The sequence below is a fragment of the Myxine glutinosa genome, chromosome 1 (assembly GCF_964187855.1).
Source record: "Myxine glutinosa chromosome 1, kmMyxGlut1.1, whole genome shotgun sequence".
Lineage (NCBI taxonomy): Eukaryota > Metazoa > Chordata > Myxini > Myxiniformes > Myxinidae > Myxine > Myxine glutinosa.
The window spans coordinates 327,058,717-327,078,681 of record NC_136261.1 but is presented as its reverse complement, the minus strand read 5'-3'; the positions used below and the strand labels follow the sequence as shown (position 1 = coordinate 327,078,681).

Sequence of the window (19,965 nt, the reverse complement as noted above, 5' to 3'; positions counted from 1 at the left end):
GGATACAAAACAGCTGTTCACCACCATCTCCATCCAAAACCTTGATCTTTTCTACCCCCACTAATTCACCCCAGATCCACCTTGTTTGAAATTCCAACTTCTTTCCTGGAAGTCTTGGCAGTGTCCATATGTTTTATACCTCTCCCACCCCCCCCCCCCCTTCCCATGCCTCCCCCCCAAAGCCCTCTCCCTCCCACAGTTCTCTCGATGTCTCCATGTCTCTCGGTCCCTGCTCTCAAATGTTGTGTTTGTGTCCTTCCCCCTCTCTCCCCATCTTGTCTACCGCTCCCGATGTTATTTGTTTTGTGTGTCTGTTTGTCTTTCTGTGTGATTAATGTTCGCTCTTTCACGAGCCTCGATCTTGTATACAAAAAAAAAAAAAAAAAAAAAAAAAAAAAAACGTAAACTGTTCAGCCTGGCGGAGGTATGCATTCTACCGAGTGCCGGCCGTTCTAGTTTTAAACAGTGATGTAAGGCTCATGAAGTAGCTTTACATAAATCAGGTACAGGAACAAAGGCACTAGTAGATGACGTAATTTTACACAAATTACAAATATAATAGACAATGGGAGTGGGGAGGGGAGGAGTGGAATCTGGGTTCCCAGTAACATGAGCAATGGGTTCTGATGGGAATATCAAAACAAACCAACCCAAAAGTCTTCAACTTCTTATTCTTCTTTCTTTAACGGCGAGAATTATTTCCATGTTCTTGTGGGGTTGGACGGCAGGGAAGTCTGTGGCTCAAGTCTTTCATGGACTGGCTGGCAAGGCCTGGCGTTTGACCAAGTAGTTAGTGCAAGAACTTGGAACTTGGAATTTGTTCATTGTGCTGGCTGTAGCTTGCCTACTCCACGTGAAGGACACAGTGGCATGTAGTCTTTAACATCCACTCCTCATGCCAGTAGACAGGAAGCCCAGTTTAACATCCATCCGTGTTTGCCACACATTGATGAATCACTCTGCCAGTGAAACACCGGGATGACAGTTTGTAGCCAGGTCAGGATTCAAACCCAGACCAGACGGCCGATAAGCAAGTTTGTGTACCTCTTGGCCATCCTGCCAGCCCCCTCAAAAGTCCTCACCAAAATGATGAAATAAAAAAGGGGAAAATTGGAAGAAGAAAATGCAGGCCAATTAATTTATATACAATTTTTGGGAAGAAAAAAACCCCCAAAAAAACAAACCCCCCCCCCCAAAAAAAAAAACAACAACAAAAACTTGAACCTGAATGTTCCCTGCATCAGCAGCCTATATCAAAACTGTTTAAAAATGACACTCACAAACAGAAAACCTGTGCATCGCCATATTGTGCATGTCCTAACATGCATCCCAACCCCATTTAGAGATGGGAATCAAAATGGAGAACCAGGCACAATTGAGCCACGTTGAGGTCACAGTAAATAAATGTTGAAAATCTCACAAATCTTTTCTTTTTAACAAATCATTCATCCATATTATGTCAGCATATAAACACTGTACATCGAATATGCAAAAAATAATGAATTCCTTGAAAAGTGGTCATTTGGGGTCCTGGTGTAAGGGTGTTGGGGGGAGGAGAGGGGAGAGAGACTGGTGGAATTGGAAAAAAAAGGAAAAAAGGAAGATGAATGCGGGAGGGTCCCTCCTTCCCTCAAAGCCATACATAAGGCAATAATAGCCCAAAGCACACTTGCAAGTGCTTTCCCTTTCAATCACAGGGCAACAAGTATAGACTAGAACAAATTTTCTTTTCACAAATGCATGAGCCAGAATGTTTTACTCTCAGAAAACAGTCGGGCAGAACACTCACCAGTCCTGGACAGCATAGAATGAATCTTCATTCGTGATGTCATACATGAGGACAAACCCCATAGCCCCACGGTAATATGCTGTTGTGATGGTTCGATAACGCTCCTGTCCTGCAGTGTCCTGTGAAACAGAATGGCCAAACAGAAATTGCTGATCACAATTTGTTTTCATTAATAATCGTGGTGTGCTTGTGCAATATTTTGTGTCTTTTTATGACAATATTTTGTCTTATGTTACAGACAAAATCATTCTCATCCATCTTATGTACAAAGTTGTACCAAAGTTTTGGGTGCCTGTCTGTCTGTCTGTGTATATCTATGGCCGATGCATCCGGTCGTTACTTATCCAATCTCAACCAAACTTGCCAGAGGGACTAAAGGTTGTAAGACAAGGATTGCAGCGACTTGGTTCCACCCTCCTCCTCACCCCACCACCTCCCCCTTCCCCAGCTCGCTCCCATGGGGGTTCCCAATGTGGGGCCAATAAAAATTCTCCACATGAATGTGTACTAGTAAATATATATTGACAAGCAACAAAGGCTTTTAGAATCATTAGTATCTCCCACGATGAAGCTGATTCTGAGGGCCTTTCACTCTGTCACCTCAGGCAGGTTGGTGGTCTTTCTGTGTTCTACTGAATCCTCTCCGGCCTTGCTCCCCCAACTCTGTCTGTGCTCTGTCCCCCAAATATTCCTTCAGGACGCACAAGATCTGCCAGCATCCCTCTTCTGTTGAAACTGCCAAAATCAAGACTCCCTGTTCACCTTCACTCTTTTATTCCTCTTTACTCCCACGTCTGGAACAAACTCCCTCACTCTCTTCAATCCCACTCCTACCTCCAGGTCTGCAAAACAGCTGTTCACCACCAGCTCTTATCTTCCTCCATCCAAAGCCTTGATCTTTTCTATGTTAATACACCCCAAATCCACATTTTTCAAATTCCGTTTCCTTGTAGTGTCCATCTTGTTTATCCCATATATCCTCGCCTCAGCCCTCTCCCTTCCACAGATCTCCCGATGTCCCTGTTCTCTACTGTTGTTGTACTTCCCTTTTATCTCCCCTTGTTGCCTCCTGCTCCCTTTATTATATGTTTTATGCGTTAGCACTTACACGAGCCTCGACTTGTCGAGAAAAAACTATTTTGCGGTGCTTCCGGTGGTGGTGGGACAGAGTATTACAAGTAATGGTTCAGAGGCCTTAATTTTATCACGAGTAAGACATTTGCCTTATTTTAGAAGTCGCTTAGCCTATGATCCTTTACACTGGACTGCAAATAATCTGGCGGAATGCCCATGTATTGCCTTTTTCCACCTTGGAAAAAGGCCATGTCAAGGTGTATACATTGCAGCACAAGCATCATTCCACATTATTGTGGTGTTTTTCTAAAACTGCTTCCAATAACAAAATAAATAATGACAACAATTATTACAATAACATAACATCATCAAAAATAAAAGTAACAATTGGCAATAAAAAAAAACTAAAAAAAACCCATTGGAGGCCATTTCCCCCCGCAGAGCAGGGGTTGGCCTTTTTCGGGTCCCCATTTTTTTGAAGCAATGGCCGGTTGCCCTTCCAGCCGCCAACCCTGTTAGTCGCCTCTTGCGACACAGGGAATTACCAGTGAACTGGTACTCAATTTGCCGACCTCGGAAGGATGACAGGCTGAGTCAACCCCCCTGGTGTTAATTCAGCGATCGACCGGGATTCGAACCCAGGATCCTAGAATCCCAAGCCGGCACCCTAACCGCTAAGCCAACACCAGGCTTCCAATAATTGGCAATAATAATAACATGACCTCCAAGTCCTCCATGGCTGCTCCCACTAGCAGTGGGTGTTTCTAGTCTGTAAGACGAGGTGTTTCAATAATAAGAAATATCATACATTGACAAGCAATATAGTAGTTAGCAATTTTACAAAGTCCAATTTTGTGGATTTGAATTATGGTAATAAAAGTGTGTATGCATGTGGGTTATTAGAAAGATCTACCACTATAAATGTCGATCTGTCTGTCTGTCTGTGTTACATATTGTTATGGATCCGGGTCTCGGGGTTCACCACGAGGGGACTTCTTAGGCTCCTCTCAATTAAGGGTCCTGAGGCCACCATTCGCAGATAACTCCGCCGTCCAATAGGTTGCCAATTAACCACGAACGCCAATCAGACAACCAAATCTCCCAGGGTCCTCCATCTGACACTTAACCTGGGGGTGACATGGCCGACCTAACCGGGATCGCGCTTTCGGTTCATGCTCGCCTATTCTTATCTAATCAGAGCAGCCGAGTGAACTGCCGAGTACGGACTGGCTAATGTTGTGGAGCCAATTGGTTGAGGGAGAACGTCCCAATTGACTACTATTGCACCTTAGCCAAGTCAATGGAAAGGACGGAACGGGCAGGTTGGAAGCAACTGTTTACTAAAAGTGTTCACACGAATATTTATACAAGCAATAATAAAGCAACACATTCACTCAGCAATAGTCAAAAAAAAAACACCGTTTGGAGGCCATTTTTCCCCGCAAAGCGGGGGTTGGCCTTTTCAGGGACCGTGGTTGTTCTTGTTTTTTGGTCCCCTTTTTTGAAGCAATGTTTTACGGCCGGATGCCCTTCCTGCCGCCAACCCTGTTGGTCGCCTTTTACGACAAGCAGGGAATTACCAGTGAACTGGTACTCAATTAGCCGACCTCGGAAGGATGACAGGCTGAGTCAACCCCCCTGGCGTTAATTCAGCGATCGACTGGGATTCGAACCCAGGATCCTTGGATCCTAAGCCGGCACCCTAGCCACTAGCCCAACACCAGCAATAGTCAAAAAGAAAGGCACAATTAACACACAAATAATCCCCAAAAGCTTAATTCCCATAACACTTAAATCCCTTCTCGTCTTACTTGAATATTTACACAGATCACATGGGCCCATTGGAATCGCACTCCAAAGAAGGTAGATAGGAAGAAATTGAAGAGGGGGAGAATTAGTTCAGGGCTTAGGGTTGGCCCTTGTATTACGTGGGAACAGTCAACAGATGGGTGCCGGTCCTGATACAGGTAGGAACGGTTTGAGGGGGAAGATGGTCAGTATGACAGTGTGGTGTGGTGTAGTGCAGTTTAATGTGGCCTCTTCCTCTACCAGTGATCTCTGCTTGGTCTACCTGCTTTTCACCACTTGCACGACACCCCATGCGGATCACTCCCACATGCAGATCACTCAGGGCAACAGTCTTTCCCTCAGCACAACGCATGTTTCTTCTCAGATGACAAGCAAGCGGATCCTCCTCCTCCACATCAGATCTCTGGCTTGGTTGCAAGGCAACAAACAGCGCTTGCGTTCCGCCTTTATACATTCTTAAGCGGGGCAGAGCCTGGTCCAACACAGAGCATCAATATTGGAGCTTTCCAGATGCTCCACCTCGCTCTCCTGTCAATCATCTGCGCTTTGTGCTCGGAGATCTTCTTCATGGATTGCTCCACTCCCTGCACTTCCCGCCAAGGCAAGTTCAGGCTGAGCGGACTCGGCTGTTTTTATGTGTGGTGTTTGTGTTTAATAAATATGTCAGGATGGAGGGAACAATATTGGTTATGATGGGAATTAAGGATAAAGTATGTACGGTACATATTTGTAATGGATCACTAATGTCTCATATGTGTCTGGATAGGTAAATATACCGAATTGGAGCTGTGTCTAAGAAGAGGAGAAGCCGAATTAAAAGGGTTTAAAATGTACAATGGCTACCAGCCCAGTGCTGTGAATGTCGACTTATGAAAAGAGGGTGCAGGTGGAGAATAATGGAGAAAGGAAGAAGAATACCTTTCTACAGACCTCACATATGCATATCTCCTGTTTTCCCACGACACAAAAGGGAGGCCTATTTAATTGCAGATACTAATGAGATAACTGAACTCGGGATCCTACATGCATGGATGTGTTCTGTGGTGGTGGTTGGGGGGCGGGGGGGGGGGGGGGGGGTGGAGGGGCGGTAACACTCCTACAGCAATATACAAAACACAATATACACAGTATGTAACAATATACACTCCTACAGCTCTGGATGGTGGCTCGTTTGGCCGCTAGGAAACCCCCAGGAACCTCCAGGAAACATAGGGGCAATACCCCTGGCACTCACCTCTTAGAATAAACAGTATACTGCACTGACTACAGCTATTTTAAACTAATTTCAATGGTTGCTAGAAGACAGGGCAGCATGTGGAATCATACTAACAAAATCATAAAACTTTAAACAAACAAACAAAAAAAAAAACTATTTTGGGGGGGAACACCATCCCACAACCCCGTATACCTCCTCAGACCACAATTTTTGCAATGCCTTGAACAAACATTGGTACATCAAGGGTGATGAAGGTTGTGGTGGAATTTCATCGAAATTGCGTGTGTAGTTTCTGAGAAGAGAGCAAATACCTATTTTTGGGTGCAACCATGTCATCATGCTTCTGTCATCATGTCATTTCAACTGGCATCATGCCAGCTGGCTGGGTATGGGTTCCTCTCACACCAGCCATGGCACCTCAGCAAAGGACTTCTGCGACTCACTGGGACTGACACAATCTGTCAATTTCCCGACCCGGATCTCAGCCAATGGTGTATCTTCACTTCTAGACTTGGTTATGACTAACTTCCCTGCAAATGCCTGCTGTTCTTCTTCTGCTTCAATTGGTTCATCTGACCATATGCTTATTCAAGCTGGCCTCCAAAGCCAGTCGCCGACTGGGCATCCTCAGTCGTGCGAAGTCCTTCCTTGGCACACCTGAGCTCCTCACCACATACAAGGCTTTCATCCGCAGCTCAATGGAATACTACTCTCCTCTCTGGGCCGGTGCTCCTGCCTCACACCTAGCTCTTCACGCTGTTGAAACGAAAGCTTTCAGAATCATTGGAATCTCCCGCGATGAAGCTAACTCTGAGGGCCTTTCACTCACTCACCGCATGCAGGCTGGTGGTCTTTCTGTCTTCTACCGACTCCTCTCTGGCCTAGCCCCCCCTCCCCCAGCCCTGTCTGTGCTCTGTCCCCCAAATACTTCCACAGGTCGCACAAGATCTGCCAGCAACCCTCTTCTGGTGAAACTGCCAAAATCAAGACTCTCTGCTCACCTTCACTCTTTCCTCCTGCCTCTGGAACAAACTCCCTCACTCTCTTCAATCCCACTCCTCCCTCCAGGTCTTTAAAACAGCTGTTCACCACCATCTCTCATCTTCCCCCATCCAAAACCTTGATCTTTTCTACCCCCGTTAATTCACCCCAGATCCACTTTTTTGAAATACCAACTTCTTTCCTGGAAGTCCTAGCTGTGTCCATGTGTTTTTTACACCACTCCCACTCCCGCCTCTTTCCCACGCCTCCTCCCCCCCCCCCAAGCCCTCTCGCTCCCACAGATCTCCCGATGTCCCTGCTCTCAAATGTTGTACTTGTGTGCTTCCCCCTCCCTCGCCATCTTGCCTTCCGCTCCCTTTATTATGTCTTATGTGTCCGTTTGTTTTTTTTATCATTAATGTTAGCTCTAACACGAGCCTTGATCTTGTATACCAAAAAAAAAAACCCCCCCCAGTAGAATAACCCTTATAGACGTCCAAAGGGGAATATTTTTTCAATGCCGTGAACAAACTTTGGTACAGCATGTGTGGTGAAGGTTGTGGTCACGTTTCATTGAAATTTTGTGTGTAGTTTCAGAGAAGAAAGCAAATACCAATTTTGGGGGGTCAAACCTGGACCCACTTTGACCCGGTAAACCCACTTACATATCGATTGCTTTTTTTTAATGCCATGAACAAGCTTTAGTCACAACACAACAAATATCATTTTGCCAAGTTTGGTCACAATCCCTTCAGCGGTTTCGGAGACGAAGTTGCAAGTGTTTACGGACGGACTGACGGACGACGCGCCATCGCATAAGCTCCCCTGAACTTCGTTCCAGGTGAGCTAAAAAAATCTACTTGCTCGCTGTTCTACTCCTTTATAAGCCTCAACATCTGATGCTCAAGAAAAGTGTGAGGATGAAAACTACACAATTTTTCAAATAAAAGCTCTGCTGACTAAAAGACTTCATTGAAAAGGCTTTTGAACCGGTGTCTATTAGGTTCTATGGTACAAAATTTGGGACAAACAGATAAATTAGGGACAAACTGATGTAATGATATAAAAATTGGCAGTGAAACGTTCCCTTATACAAATTGTGTTAATTCTCTAAACTAGTGACTAATCTGTCCTTGGGGAGTGGATAATTCTCCCAGAAAATTGGCATTTTTTAGTATGACGTGGCATGGCCCCTCCAACCAAGAACAGCGATATGTCATCCATATTTAGAGATAATTGGGGTGCACTTCCACCCAGAACTCCCCAGGCTATACATTTTTTATGCCTCCGTCAGCAAAGTCGCCGGAGGCATGTTTTCAGGTTGTCCATCCGTCCGCGATAGATTTTCGTTACCACGATAACTTGAGAACGGCTGAAGGGATCTTAGTCAAACTTGGTGCAGATATGCATAATGAGGTAGATATTAACCGATTAGATTTTGGGGTCACGAGGTTAAAGGCCAAACGTCAGAGGTCATGTTAGATAAAAAATACTGTTACCGCGATAACCTGTGAACCCATGATGAGATTCTGACAGAATTTGGTACAGTTATGTAGAATGATGTAAAGATGAACCGATTAGATTTTGGGGTCAAAGGTCAAAGTCTGTAATATGTCTATAACTTGAGAATGGCTGAAGGGATCTAATTCAAACTTGGTACAGATATGTATAATGATGTAAAGATTAACCGATTGATTTTGGGGTCCCAAGGTCAAAGGCTTGTGATCATACCTGGTGTTGGTGTTGGCCTAATGGTTAGGGTGGCGGGCTTGGGATCCTAAGGTCCTGAGTTCAAATCCCGTTCAGCTGTTGAATTAATACCAGGTGGGGTTGATTCAGCTTGAGAACTTGAAAAATGTGATAACTTGAGAACAGCTGAATGGATTGAAATCAAACTTGGTACAAGTATTATCATGATGTAATAATGTGGGCGGAGGCATATTGGTCAACGTCGTGACGTCGAAGAGCGTCATTCTCGTTTCATCTAAAACTATCCATGCACACTCCAAGTACAACCACCAGTTTTCAACTCATTGTCTCGCGTTTCAGGAGTGCATGGAAGTCAAACAAACACACAAACCTAAACACACAGACAAAAACCTATACAATACATATACCGTGCCTTCAGAAAATATTCACACTCCTTGACTTTTTCACATTTTGTGTTACAGCCTGAATTTAAAATAGATTAAACCGATATGTTTTTATGCCTCCGCCCCCGAAGATGGCCGGATAGGAGGCATTATGTTTTCGGGTTGTCCTTACGTCTGTCCGTACGGGTTAAACCTCGTTTTTCTCAGCAACCACATGTCCGATGGAGCCGAAACTTTCAGAGTAGCAGTGACACCCATGCAGAATGTTCTTATGATAATTGTGATGTCATCGGGCATGTGGTATGGCAGCCATCTTGGATTCAACGCAAATAACGAAAAAAAATATTTCTCGGAAATCGCTGAATGGAAAAATTTGAAACTTGGCACATTGTCAAGTACTGTACTCCCAATGGGGAACAAAAGCATGATAATGATAACATCATCGGTGAAGTGGTATATTAACCATAAATGTTTTGATTGAATGCCTCGTCCTAAAAATCAGAAATTTTATGCAGATGATCTGTGACCCATTTGTATTGAAATATTAAATTTATGACATCATAGGTCACATGGTTTGGCAGCCATATTGAAGGAAAATATTAAATAATTATATAATTGAAACCACTTACCCCTATCGATGCGAAATTTTACAAATATCATCTAATCTAACACCATGGTTGCATATAGTTTGAAAATGATGTCGTAGATCACATGGTTTGGCAGCCATCTTGGATAGAAAAACAAACCTTATCCGATTAACATGAAACTTTACAAACGTGATCCCCTACCCAAACATATGCAGAGTGTAAATTGTTTGATGTCATATGTCACATGTTTTGGCAGTCATATTAGCTTGAAAGCTGATATTAAAAAAAAAATCCTTCTCCAAAAACGCTTCACCGATCGATGTGAAATTTGTCCTGTCTGGTAAAAATGTGATACTTCAAACCAGCTGAAGAGTTTAAACCAAACTTGTTTATTTTTAGGACAGTGAATGAAGGCATCTACCCATTGTCACGGGCAGGGGCTACGTGGAGGCATATTGGCGACACATTCACATTGCTCTAGTCTGTCACTGAACTACACATAACACCCATAATGACAAAGTGGATTTTAAATTTTTTTTTAGACATTTTTACAACATAATTAAAAATGAAATACAGAAATATCTAATTGACATAAGTATTCAACCCCCTGAGTCAATACTTCATAGAAGTGCCTTTGGTAGCAATTACAGCTTCGAGCTGTAATTGCTGTAATTGCTGCCAAAGGTGCTTCAACTAAGTACTGAGTTCAGGGTCTGAATACTTATGTCAGTGATATTTCAGTTTTTTCTTTTTAATAAATTTGCAAAACTTTCTAAAATCCTGTTTTCTCTTTGTCATTATGGGGTATTGAGTGTAGATTGATGAGGGAAAAATGAATTTAAACGATTTCAGCATGAGGCTGCAACATAACAAAATGTGAAAAAAGTGAAGGGGTCTGAATACTTTCTGAATGTACGGTATGTGTTCAATGACCACGTGGGGTTTTTCAGAGCCCCAGATCCTCACATTGTGTCAGTTGACCTTCACCGATACATGAAATCAAGCTTCGTCTGTGAACATGACCTTTTTCAGGTAATCATCATCCTCTATACCAGGGGTCAGCAACCTTTTTGACATGAAGTGCCAGTTTGAAATGTTCTTGTTAATTAGTGTGCCATATCAACATTAAGTTTAACATTAAGCTTAATAATGACACCACATAAAAAAAATATTTCCAACAGACATGGAATTTTATTCCATCCATATAGGCTACATGCATAGCAACAACATTTTAAAGAAACATTTATCTCTCATAATCAGGACATTATAATGATCATTTTATCATTGTAAAATTTGTCCCCAATGAGGTTACAAATTATATGCATGGACCCCATTTCAAAACACTGCTTTCAGTAACTCATTTACAAAGTATTGCATTGGAAACAAATGTCAAAAAGGGAGAATAAAGTGTATCAAACAGAAATACCAGTACTATACAAGAATGCTGCCATCCTCATGAAAACATCCACATCTGAGTTGGAAAAAAAGAGATGGAGAAACAGCTACATATGCAAACCCATGTGTACTACAAATAAACAGATGCCTACCAGTCAGTGTGATCCCTGGCCCTGCTTTCCTTTGCTGAGCTCCATTATCTGGGGGTTGTAGTTAGTCACTTTAAGTTGCGCACAGGCTTCGGAGTGGTCGGTTGTCAAACGACTGTGGGAGGGGCTGAGCACGTTCTTCATGTGTGAGAATATCTGCTCACAGAGGTACGTTGACCCGAAGACTGACAGCAAAGTCAGTGAAACGTTCCGGAGACAGCTGAACTTCTTCGGCGCGGATGTCCAGCAGGTGAAGATGCAGGTTCCGTAATCTTGCACTGCCATGGTTTCTAGTCGTTTCCGCAGCTCTGCAAACTTAGTCACCCATAGTGTTGAACTCTTCAGCTCAATCTGCTGCATTTCCATGTCCTGTGCATCCAACCAGTCTATCAGAGATAAATCCAATTCGTGTCCATCAAAGCTGTCTGGCTTGATCAAGAAAGAGAACATGGGTCCATACTTCTGAAAGTCCCCAAATCGTGTTGTGAACTCCGACTCAAGCTCGCTCATGTATTTGCACATTTCAGCGGTGCTGATGCTGTGCTGCGAGGACAGCTCCCTTACGTGTCTGAAGTAGCAGAAAGTGGAGGTAGCAACATCGCTTGAAAAGATTGCTAGCTTGCCGCCAAAATCGTCCATGTGTCGAACATGTCCAAAACAGTTTGCCCTGCACCATGCAGTCGGAGATTGAGCTCGTTGAGGTGTCCCGTAATATCCATGAGAAACATAAGTTTCACAACCCACTTCTCGTCCTCGAGTTCTGGGTAGTTTTGGCCCTTTTCAGCCAGGAAGGCCTTGATGGCATCAAAGCAGCTGACAAACTGCTTCAAAACTTTTCCGCAGCTTCGCCACCTAACCGCTGAGTGGAGAGGGATATCTTTATATGTGCAGTCCATTTCCTCGAGCAGGGACTGGAACTGTCGGTGTGTCAGAGCAGATCGCTTAACTATGAAGTTAATAACCTTTACGACCGTAGCCATAACCTCATTAAGATCTGAATTTGACATCTTTGCACAGAGGTTTTCTTGGTGTATTATGCAGTGGCGTTTCAAGATGCGGTGACCGACGTTTTCCTCAATTAATCTGACAGCTCCCCTCTGTTTCCTGACCATGACAGGGGCGCCATTTGTTGTCACTGCAAAAGTCTTCCTGATGTCAATCCATCGCTCCTCAAAATGTTCCATAAACACCTTGGCTATGTCCTCACCTTTTGTTGTGTCCGACATTGGCTTTAAGCAGCAGAGTTCCTCTCTTACAGTCGAATCACAGTATCTTGCCATGACTGCCAAACGTGGTATGTCATTCACGTCCACGCTCTCGTCAAGTGCAATGCTAAATACCACAGCATCTTTTAACCCAGCTATTTGCTGCGCGCTGACATTTTCTGCCATTTCTTCGATGCGTCGCTCAATACTTCTAATTGACATGGGAATATCTTTTATTCTTGATTTGATTGTCTTTTTGTTTGGTAAGCCTTCAAACAGAAACTCTGAGCTACAGAGAAAAGCCTCCTCAATATATTCGCCATCAGTGAATGGCTTTCCGCGTTTCGCAATGCAATGAGCAATGCGATAGCTTGCTTCAGTCGCATGGTTTTTAGCAATGGCAAAGATTTTGAGGGTGTTGGCTTGCTTCCCATACCTGGACACGGCACGTTTTATGGATTCTGCCTTGTCTGCCTGATCTTTGAAAGTTTTCTCGTGCTTTGTCTCAAAATGGCGCTTAACACTCGACGTTCGACAAACAACATTTTCAAAACAAAGTACACACAGCACGGTCCTTCTGAAAAACAAAACCCCACTCTTCTGTCCATGAGGGCTGGAATGCCCGAACCTTTACTTCAGCTTTCTTAGCTAGCGGGGTTGCCATCATCTACCGAACCTGAACCGCTTCACTGCAATTCCTGTGGGAAATGTGAGCGGGAGGCCGTACCGTCAATCAAACGAAATAAGACAGGCCGCGTGTTACGAGAAAAACTACTACCCCCATTTTCATTACTACCACCCCATAAAAAAACTCAAAATAATAACGAGATTAATATTAAAACGCAGAAGGTGGCCTGAATGATAACAAAGAGTGGAGATGCAGCCGCTGACCACCAGGTGTTAACACACAGTCGCTCTTACATCACCTCAGGTTGCTGCAAACAGCATATTGGAAGGCACCAAGCCTGCATCTCCTATTTTATATCTACGATTATTATACAATTCAGAATAATGATGAGATTAATATTAAAACTCAGAAACCAGTCCGAATAATAATAATGAGTGGAGATGCAGCCTCGGACCATCTGCTGTGAACAACACCACTGTTCTTACAGCACATCCGGTTGCCACGAATATTGTGTTTGAATGCGCGAGGCCGGCATCTCATGTTGTGCATCTTTGATTTATTATTCCAGTAAAATAATTTGGAATTGGAATGGTGACTCTGCTCTGATCCATCTACCTCATCACCCTGCACCATCACACTGGAATACTGTTATAGTGAAACGCGCAACAGCCAATGGCTGTTCAAGAGGTGATTTGGCATGCAGCAGAGAGGGCTCTGCTTTCGCCAGTGTGCCAATGATTACGCTGCCGCGTGCCAATGGTGGCACGCGTGCCTAAGGTTGCCGACCCCTGCTCTATACTATGCGACTGAGCATTTCCAAGGCAAACACCTTGCATTTGGGATCGTCATTTGGTTTGAGTTCCTGCAGAATCTGCACCTTATAGGCAAAAAGCTTCGGTCTTTTCTGCAAAATTTTGTGTACAGTGGTGGGCGGTAGTCCCAGTTCGCTGGATGCGTGTTGGATTGATTTTCTGGGACTTTGTTGAAATGATTCACTCACTCGTTCAATGTCTGCTGCACTTGTGCTTGGTCAACCGGTACTTTTCTGTTTCTGAAAACTTCCAGTCTCCTTAAACCTCCAGTGCCACTCTCTGATACTAGTCCGTGATGGCACTCTGATACTAGTCCCATACAAATGCCTTCCATACCTTGTATGGAAATTATGCTGAACCTGTGTGTCAGATCTCGTCTCGATGAACTATTCGACGCACTGAGCTTTCTCCTGTGGAGTCGCCATTTTCTTTTACATTAAACCACCAGACCTGAAAATAACAAAAACTATGAGTTTCTGTATCATATATAACAAAGGGCATCATTGTATCATTTGTGGTACTAAGTACATTTCCAACCAAAGTTGTCCAAGTCCTTTTGGAGCACCCTGTATGATGGGGCATGACTTCAGCATAACCCTGTGCAAATGGTGTGGGTACTAACTTGCATTAATTGTGGCAATTTCAGCAAAACTTGTGCAACAGAACGAAATTTTTAATCTTCCTCCTTTATCTCACTCTACAACTGCACAAAATCAACTTAAACCTTTTGGTCACATAAGAACTACATACAGGTCATTAACTTGACAGAAGTGCCCAAGCCATGTGTTGCTTAAACATTCATAGAGTGTTCAATTTATCCTTGGAATAAAATACTTTCCTGGAAGGCAAAACAGTCAATTATGGTTAGTTTACATGGAAATTTTATGCAAGTCTTCGATGGAAAGAATGACATGAATGGCTGCTATTACATTATAAAGTGAAGTAGAGTCGGACCCCGCTATTCGCAGGGGATACGTTCCTGGAAAATCCACAAATAGCGAAACCCACGAATAGCGGAGCATTATTTCAATGGAAAAATGGGGGATTGGTTCCCGAGTCCTGAAAATCTGCAAATAAAGAGGAGCAAATTGCGAACGGCAAGGCAAAATCCACGAATGTTGACGCAAATCCCGAGAATATCGCCGATAATCGGCGAAGGTCAATGAACGTCCCGGAATTGGCGAGACAAAATCCGCGAATGTCAGCAATAATCCACGAATGTTGATCAAAATCTGCGAATGAATGCCGTGCCATTGTTTCAATGGGGGAAAGGGAGACAGCTAATTGCACTAATAGATACTGTGGAGTGTTTTCATTCTGTACAGTAACTCGCGGGGATGACGTGTTATGCAGCTGGTGGGATATCCAGTGAAGCATTGTTTACCTGTGAACGGTGGAATATCATGTGTAGCTGTTCACAGTGTGCATGACGGGATATCCCGCGAAAAGCCGTGAAAACGCAAAACACATAGCAAACGCAGGAGCAGGTCATGCTGGCAGCTCATAGAAGATGTTTTTTTGTGGAGTTTTTTTGCGTATGCCCAGCTACTTTATGCATGGCTGGTGAAAGATGGGTTTTATAAATACCGTATGTCAAGCTGACGGCTCGTCAATTTTTTTTTTCACCCCTGAAAAACCGCGAAACATGGCTGCGAATGGGGGAACCCTCCCCAACCCCCCCCCCCCTAATTTAGTGGAACACGGCAGGGAATAGAAAAATAAACCGCGAATTTGTGGGACACCTTTCCACGAATAGAGAAACAGGTCGCATTTTATGACCCACGAATACGCAGAACCTGTGAATAGCGGGGTCCGACTGTATATAATGTAATTGTAATCTTCTAATATTTATGGCATTATTCGCATAAACACAAGTTTATAATAACCGTGAACAATCTTGTTCCATGATGAGAAAATGACAGCCGAGTATGTAAGAGAAGAATAACAGCCATTGAAGCAGCCCCAAGGTCATAGTAGTTTATTTGGGGCAACCTTTTATTGTCAATGGACAAGGAGGAAGCAAAAAAAAAAAGAAAAGCCAAACGAGAACAGCACTCAATAGAACGGATACCTCCGCCAGAATGAACAGTTTATGTTTAGTATCCCACTGATAGGCCGGATCTGGATTCGACATCAACCAAAATCTAAATGGCTCGTTCTTGTCCCTGAACCAACTAATCCATGTAGTTTTGTCATAATCCATCCATGTAGTTTTGTCATAATCCATCCACAACTTTTGAAATATCATGCTATATATCGTTTTTGCCGTATCACTCAATGGCGAAGAATCAATTAAGAAATTAAAAAATTCTCGCACCCAGATCCATATTCGGATCTTCACCAAAACTGAATCAATCCGTTCTTGTCACACACACAATAGTGGACCAGCCACCTAGCTAAAAGAGCGCTAGAAAAGGTTTTGATGGCATGGCGTGTTAAAAGCAGTCATCCATGTTCAATCTGCTCTACATGACGTGGGGATTAGAAAGTGCCCGGATGACATACTCAAATTTGACTTTTAAGGTCATTTCTGAGGTCACAAAGGTCACGTGGGGTCAAATAAGGACAATGTATCTAAATTTTGCAATAACTCATGAATGGAATATACCTGCATGTTCAAACTTTGGCACTAGATAGCGCATTGTATTGGGCTTATGTTGAGTCCCTGTATATAGAGAGTTGTGGCAACTCAAATTTGGACGCCATTTTGTGTCTAAGTGTGTCAGATTAGATATACATGTACATGTACATTCGCGATATGGGGTGATATATTCTAAACCTGCTAAAAAAAAATTTACTACACATATTTAGTCTTATTATTACATACAGGTGATATTTGTTTTGTCAAAAACTCAGCTATTGCCGTGAAAAAGAGCTGTGTGGTGATAGTAAAAGTGGTATGGCAATGCATATTACAAGCCAACACTGCATATAAGAGCTAACATTATAAGTAAGACAAACCAATGCTGTCGTTCTCTGAATTTTAATAACTTTTAGAAAGGAGTGTGGGCATATCCAATATTTTTTAAAGGGTGCCGAGAGCAATTCCGGTGTAGGACTTCCAGCCGACATATAGTCTAACACACTTAAAACAAATTCTGTACGTTGTATTGCCATATTTCTATAGTGTACAACTTTAGTTTTATCGACATTTATATTCAATTTCCATTGTAATGATTTAACAAGCTGCAAGTCAGCTTCTGTCTCTGACATAAGGAAAACGTCATCGGCATCTAGTAAGATTGAAACGTTCATTTATTACTACACCCTTGCCCAGAACTCTGATGGATATTGCCTGATCGATTAATATGTTTCATAGCTGGCGACTTAATTAACACTTAATTTTCGACTGCGCCAAGCCGTAATTAAACAGAGAAAAAAACTTTTAAAAATACCTGCAGTGTGCACGGTTCGTCTAGTCGAACAGATATGGAAAAGCACAGATAAGACGTCGTATTCACCATAACTTGTTTAATTTCACCAGGAACATGATGAGGCCAACACAGTAAACATTCAGTACAAAACTTGGTTCATACATTCAGTACAGAACATGATTCATACATTCAGACCGTAAGAAAACTCTGCCCGTAATACAACACTCTGACCAGACCAACACTTCATCCCACTATGTTCACTCCTCAAGTGAAACTCATCACTACTCCGTTCACTCCTCACAAGTGAGACTCATCACTACTCCGTTCACTCCTCACAAGTGAGACTCATCACTACTCTGTTCACTACTCTCATATTGTATGTTTTGGGAACGATAGCTGTCACCAGGTTAAATATATAGGGATTGTCCAATGTGCAAAATCTTCCATCACTACAATTTGGCCATAAATCCCGGGGTGGGAAATATTTGAGCAAATATGCCACAAGACGCATGAGCACTGTACAAAGCAAACAATAACTCGTCAAATTTTGGACGTATGGATGACTGCACAACCCGCAAAAAAATTGAGCAGGTCCCCCCCTAAAATTGCTTTTATGATTGCCGATTAGGCTAAAGATTTTAAACCAAAAAAATAACTTGCCTCGGAATAAGTTTTGAATGGACGGACAGACAACTGAAAACAAAACGGACCATGGGTTTCCCACCCCTATAAAATCAAAATTAATTCCCTCTGAAAAAGTACAGTGACATTGCCCGCAGACTAACCAACCGCAGACCAGGCAATGTCACTGTACCGGGACATTTCATCAATCAATGACAATATGCGGTCCGCTACTACCCGAAAAAAATTGAGCAGGGTTCTTCCCACGGAAATGCATTTTTGGTCAGCTCCTTGAAGATTATAAACAAACACAAATCACTTCCCTTTAAAAGGGTTTTCAACGGACAGACAACCAAAAAAAAACCGAGCAGATAGAATTGCTTTTGAACATCGATCATCAAGTGGCGTGAGCCTACCTGGCAGAGTCTCGAGGAGTCGATCGCTTTCCAGCTCTTTCGTCTGACTTTCGCTTCCCAAATTTGGCTTCTGACTTTATCACTTGGAAATCTATACATCTTATATTTCCCAGATTGGTTTGAACAACCAAAAGCAGAACAACCAGTCATTTTGTTTGGCAATAAACAACATTCCCGTACCAAGCTGACGTTCACGCACGGTGAAGTTAGACACAAAATGGCGCCACGAAATCACGTGACCAGAAATCTCGGGTCAGCGCATGGCGCAACTCTCTTTATACAGGGACTCTAGGCTTATGTTAAGGTCACTTGCATACGCCTAGGTAAAAAGCATCATGGGAAAATTCAATATGGCGTCCACAAAATGGCCGCCAAACCTGTCTCTGGTGTAGAGTAATGTACAACATGTCTTTCTGTAACCCATAAACTCCCCAAACCGAGAACATTAAACTTATCAAGTATGTCGCTTACACTATTGGGCTATTCAGAAGACTATTTGCCTGATAGTGCGAGAAAAGGATCATGGGAAATTCAAAGTTGCGGCCACACAGTTTTGTCACAGATTTGTGTTGCTCTGTTTTACTATACTAGTGCGTGCCCGTACGTGCGGGGAGGTAAGTACGTGGACATACGTACGTTGACGTACGTACCAAAAATAAGGCCTCACTTTCCGGAAGTTCGCATATCGCAGTTACGATTAATCGCAAATTAGTTTTAATGGCCAATTCTTCAATTTTTCAAACCGCGAGGCAGAAACAACAAACACATGCGGTTCCTTTTTTTTTTTTTTTTGTATACTGAATCGAGGCTCGTGAAAGAGCTGACATTTACTTCACAAACAAATCAACCAGACAAACAAAATATATAAAAAGAGGGAGCGGAAGACAAGAGAATGGGAAGCACGCAAACACTTGAGAGCACACAACATTTAAGAGCAGGGAGATGTGTGGGCGGGAGAGGGCTTGGGGGGAGGAGGCGTGGGAATGGGGGGGGGGGGGGTGGGAGAAGTATAAAACACAAGGACACCAAGGACTTCCAGGACAGAAGTTGGTATTTCAAAAAGTGGAATTGGGGTGAAATTATCAGGGATAGAAAAGATCAAGGTTTTGGATGGGGGAAGATAAGAGATGGTGGTGAACAGCTGTTTTAAAGACCTGGAGGGTGGAGTGGGATTGAAGAGAGTGAGGAAGTTTGTTCCAGAGGCGGGAGAAAAGAGGAATGAAGGAGTGAAGGTGAGCAGAGAGTCTTGATTTTGGCAGTTTAACCATAAGAGGGTTGCAGGCTGATCTTGTGCGATCTGTAGGAATATTTGCGGGACAGAGCCCAGAGAGAGCTGGGGGGGCAAGGCCAGAGAGGAGTCGGTAGAAGACGGAAAGACCACCAACCTGCCTGCGGTGAGTGAGTGAGAGGCCCTTGGAGTTAGCTTCATCGCGGGAGCTTCCAATGTTTCTGAATGCTTTGCTTTCAACAGCGTGAAGACGAGCTAGGTGTGAGGCAGGAGCACCAGCCCAGAGGGGAGAGCAGTATTCCATTGAGCTGCGGATGAAAGCCTTGTACGTGGTGAGGAGCTCAGGTGTGCCAAGGAAGGACTTCGCACGACGGAGGATGCCCAGTCGGCGACTGGCTTTGGAGGCCAGATTTGAAATGTGGTTTTCCCAGGAAAGATCATGGCAGATAGTGAGACCCAAAAGTTTGAGTGACAGAACTTCTTGGAGAGGATTATTCAGAAAGTAGATGGGAGGGTTGTCCAGTCGGTCTTTTCGGAGAGACATCGTAAGAGTGTGAGATTTGTCAGGATTGAAAGACATGTTCCACT

General features: G+C 43.4%; 1 protein-coding gene across 2 annotated transcripts in view; it reads right to left on the bottom strand.

The window, feature by feature from the left end:
* The window catches only part of LOC137411610 (ras-related protein Rab-3B), a 60,406-nt gene that overhangs the window by 10,300 nt on the left and 30,141 nt on the right, over nucleotides 1-19,965 (bottom strand). For both annotated transcript variants that reach the window (XM_068096930.2, XM_068096937.2), the window contains exon 3: nucleotides 1,790-1,908. In XM_068096930.2, coding sequence (XP_067953031.2) covers nucleotides 1,790-1,908 — 119 coding nt within the window. The remainder of the gene's footprint in view (nucleotides 1-1,789; nucleotides 1,909-19,965) is intronic.